Source organism: Oncorhynchus kisutch, linkage group LG20, assembly GCF_002021735.2.
Source record: "Oncorhynchus kisutch isolate 150728-3 linkage group LG20, Okis_V2, whole genome shotgun sequence".
NCBI classification, from domain to species: domain Eukaryota; kingdom Metazoa; phylum Chordata; class Actinopteri; order Salmoniformes; family Salmonidae; genus Oncorhynchus; species Oncorhynchus kisutch.
In genome coordinates, this window is record NC_034193.2 from 3,124,232 (window position 1) to 3,127,764 (window position 3,533).

General features: G+C 52.2%; 1 protein-coding gene across 1 annotated transcript in view; it reads right to left on the bottom strand.

The window, feature by feature from the left end:
* Nucleotides 1-3,533, bottom strand: part of jag1b (jagged canonical Notch ligand 1b) — a gene marked incomplete in the record, with an annotated part of 96,280 nt that overhangs the window by 35,202 nt on the left and 57,545 nt on the right. Inside the window, 1 exon segment of the mRNA XM_031799031.1 lies at nt 3,174-3,287. Coding sequence (XP_031654891.1) covers nt 3,174-3,287 — 114 coding nt within the window.

Sequence of the window (3,533 nt, forward strand, 5' to 3'; positions counted from 1 at the left end):
ATTACAGGTAGCCCCTCCCTCCCATCCAGACTAACTCACCTATATTACAGGTAGCCCCTCCCTCCCATCCAGACTAACTCACCTATATTACAGGTAGCCCCTCCCTCCCTCCCATCCAGACTAACTCACCTATATTACAGGTAGCCCCTCCCTCCCTCCCATCCAGACTAACTCACCTATATTACAGGTAGCCCCTCCCTCCCTCCCATCCAGACTAACTCACCTATATTACAGGTAGCCCCTCCCTCCCTCCCATCCAGACTAACTCACCTATATTACAGGTAGCCCCTCCCTCCCTCCCTCCCATCCAGACTAACTCACCTATATTACAGGTAGCCCCCCCTCCCTCCCATCCAGACTAACTCACCTATATTACAGGTAGCCCCCTCCCTCCCTCCCATCCAGACTAACTCACCTATATTACAGGTAGCCCCCTCCCTCCCTCCCATCCAGACTAACTCACCTATATTACAGGTAGCCCCTCCCTCCCATCCAGACTAACTCACCTATATTACAGGTAGCCCCCTCCCTCCCATCCAGACTAACTCACCTATATTACAGGTAGTCCCCTCCCTCCCATCCAGACTAACTCACCTATATTACAGGTAGCCCCCTCCCTCCCATCCAGACTAACTCACCTATATTACAGGTAGCCCCCTCCCTCCCATCCAGACTAACGCACCTATATTACAGGTAGCCCCTCCCTCCCACCCAGACTAACGCACCTATATTACAGGTAGCCCCCTCCCTCCCATCCAGACTAACTCACCTATATTACAGGTAGCCCCTCCCTCCCTCCCATCCAGACTAACTCACCTATATTACAGGTAGCCCCCTCCCTCCCATCCAGACTAACTCACCTATATTACAGGTAGCCCCTCCCTCCCTCCCATCCAGACTAACTCACCTATATTACAGGTGGGCCCTCCCTCCCATCCAGACTAACTCACCTATATTACAGGTAGCCCCCTCCCTCCCACCCAGACTAACTCACCTATATTACAGGTGGGCCCTCCCTCCCATCCAGACTAACTCACCTATATTACAGGTAGCCCCCTCCCTCCCACCCAGACTAACTCACCTATATTACAGGTAGCCCCTCCCTCCCACCCAGACTAACTCACCTATATTACAGGTAGCCCCTCCCTCCATCCAGACTAACTCACCTATATTACAGGTAGCCCCTCCCTCCCATCCAGACTAACTCACCTATATTACAGGTGGGCCCCCTCCCTCCCATCCAGACTAACTCACCTATATTACAGGTAGCCCCCTCCCTCCCATCCAGACTAACTCACCTATATTACAGGTAGCACCCTCCCTCCCATCCAGACTAACTCACCTATATTACAGGTAGCGCCTCCCTCCCATCCAGACTAACTCACCTATATTACAGGTAGCCCCTCCCTCCCATCCAGACTAACTCACCTATATTACAGGTAGCCCCTCCCTCCCATCCAGACTAACTCACCTATATTACAGGTAGCCCCTCCCTCCCATCCAGACTAACTCACCTATATTACAGGTAGCCCCTCCCTCCCATCCAGACTAACTCACCTATATTACAGGTAGCCCCTCCCTCCCATCCAGACTAACTCACCTATATTACAGGTAGCCCCTCCCTCCCATCCAGACTAACTCACCTATATTACAGGTAGCCCCTCCCTCCCATCCAGACTAACTCACCTATATTACAGGTGGGCCCCCTCCCTCCCTCCCATCCAGACTAACTCACCTATATTACAGGTAGCCCCCCTCCCTCCCATCCAGACTAACTCACCTATATTACAGGTAGCCCCTCCCTCCCATCCAGACTAACTCACCTATATTACAGGTAGCCCCCTCCCTCCCATCCAGACTAACTCACCTATATTACAGGTGGGCCCCCTCCCTCCCATCCAGACTAACTCACCTATATTACAGGTGGGCCCCCTCCCTCCCATCCAGACTAACTCACCTATATTACAGGTAGCCCCTCCCTCCCATCCAGACTAACTCACCTATATTACAGGTAGCCCCTCCCTCCCATCCAGACTAACTCACCTATATTACAGGTAGCCCCTCCCTCCCATCCAGACTAACTCACCTATATTACAGGTAGCCCCTCCCTCCCATCCAGACTAACTCACCTATATTACAGGTAGCCCCTCCCTCCCATCCAGACTAACTCACCTATATTACAGGTGGGCCCCCTCCCTCCCTCCCATCCAGACTAACTCACCTATATTACAGGTAGCCCCTCCCTCCCATCCAGACTAACTCACCTATATTACAGGTAGCCCCTCCCTCCCATCCAGACTAACTCACCTATATTACAGGTAGCCCCCTCCCTCCCATCCAGACTAACTCACCTATATTACAGGTGGGCCCCTCCCTCCCATCCAGACTAACTCACCTATATTACAGGTGGGCCCCCTCCCTCCCATCCAGACTAACTCACCTATATTACAGGTAGCCCCTCCCTCCCATCCAGACTAACTCACCTATATTACAGGTAGCCCCCTCCCTCCCATCCAGACTAACTCACCTATATTACAGGTAGCCCCTCCCTCCCTCCCATCCAGACTAACTCACCTATATTACAGGTAGCCCCTCCCTCCCATCCAGACTAACTCACCTATATTACAGGTAGCCCCTCCCTCCCATCCAGACTAACTCACCTATATTACAGGTAGCCCCTCCCTCCCATCCAGACTAACTCACCTATATTACAGGTAGCCCCTCCCTCCCATCCAGACTAACTCACCTATATTACAGGTAGCCCCCTCCCATCCAGACTAACTCACCTATATTACAGGTAGCCCCTCCCTCCCATCCAGACTAATTCACCTATATTACAGGTAGCCCCTCCCTCCCATCCAGACTAACTCACCTATATTACAGGTAGCCCCTCCCTCCCATCCAGACTAACTCACCTATATTACAGGTAGCCCCTCCCTCCCATCCAGACTAACTCACCTATATTACAGGTACCCCCTCCCTCCCATCCAGACTAACTCACCTATATTACAGGTAGCCCCCTCCCTCCCATCCAGACTAACTCACCTATATTACAGGTAGCCCCTCCCTCCCATCCAGACTAACTCACCTATATTACAGGTAGCCCTCCCTCCCATCCAGACTAACTCACCTATATTACAGGTAGCCCCTCCCTCCCATCCAGACTAACTCACCTATATTACAGGTAGCCCCCTCCCATCCAGGGGAACACTTGCATTGGAAGGTGTCTCCCTCGTCATGGCATGTCCCTCCGTTGTTACAGGTAGCCTCGTCACACTGGCTCTCACCTGGGAGACAGAGTTAAAGTCATAGTCAGTGTTTTCATAATGCACACACACACACCTACCTGTGTGATAACATTCACACCTAAGCACATACCATTAACCTCCTCAGGCTCAGGCTAGAAAATGAGAGGGAGAGAGAGAGAGAGAGAGAGAGAGAGAGAGAGAGAGAGAGAGAGAGAGAGAGAGAGAGAGAAGAGAGAGAGAGAGAGAGGAGAAGAGAGAGAGAGAGAGGAGAGAGACAGAGGGAGA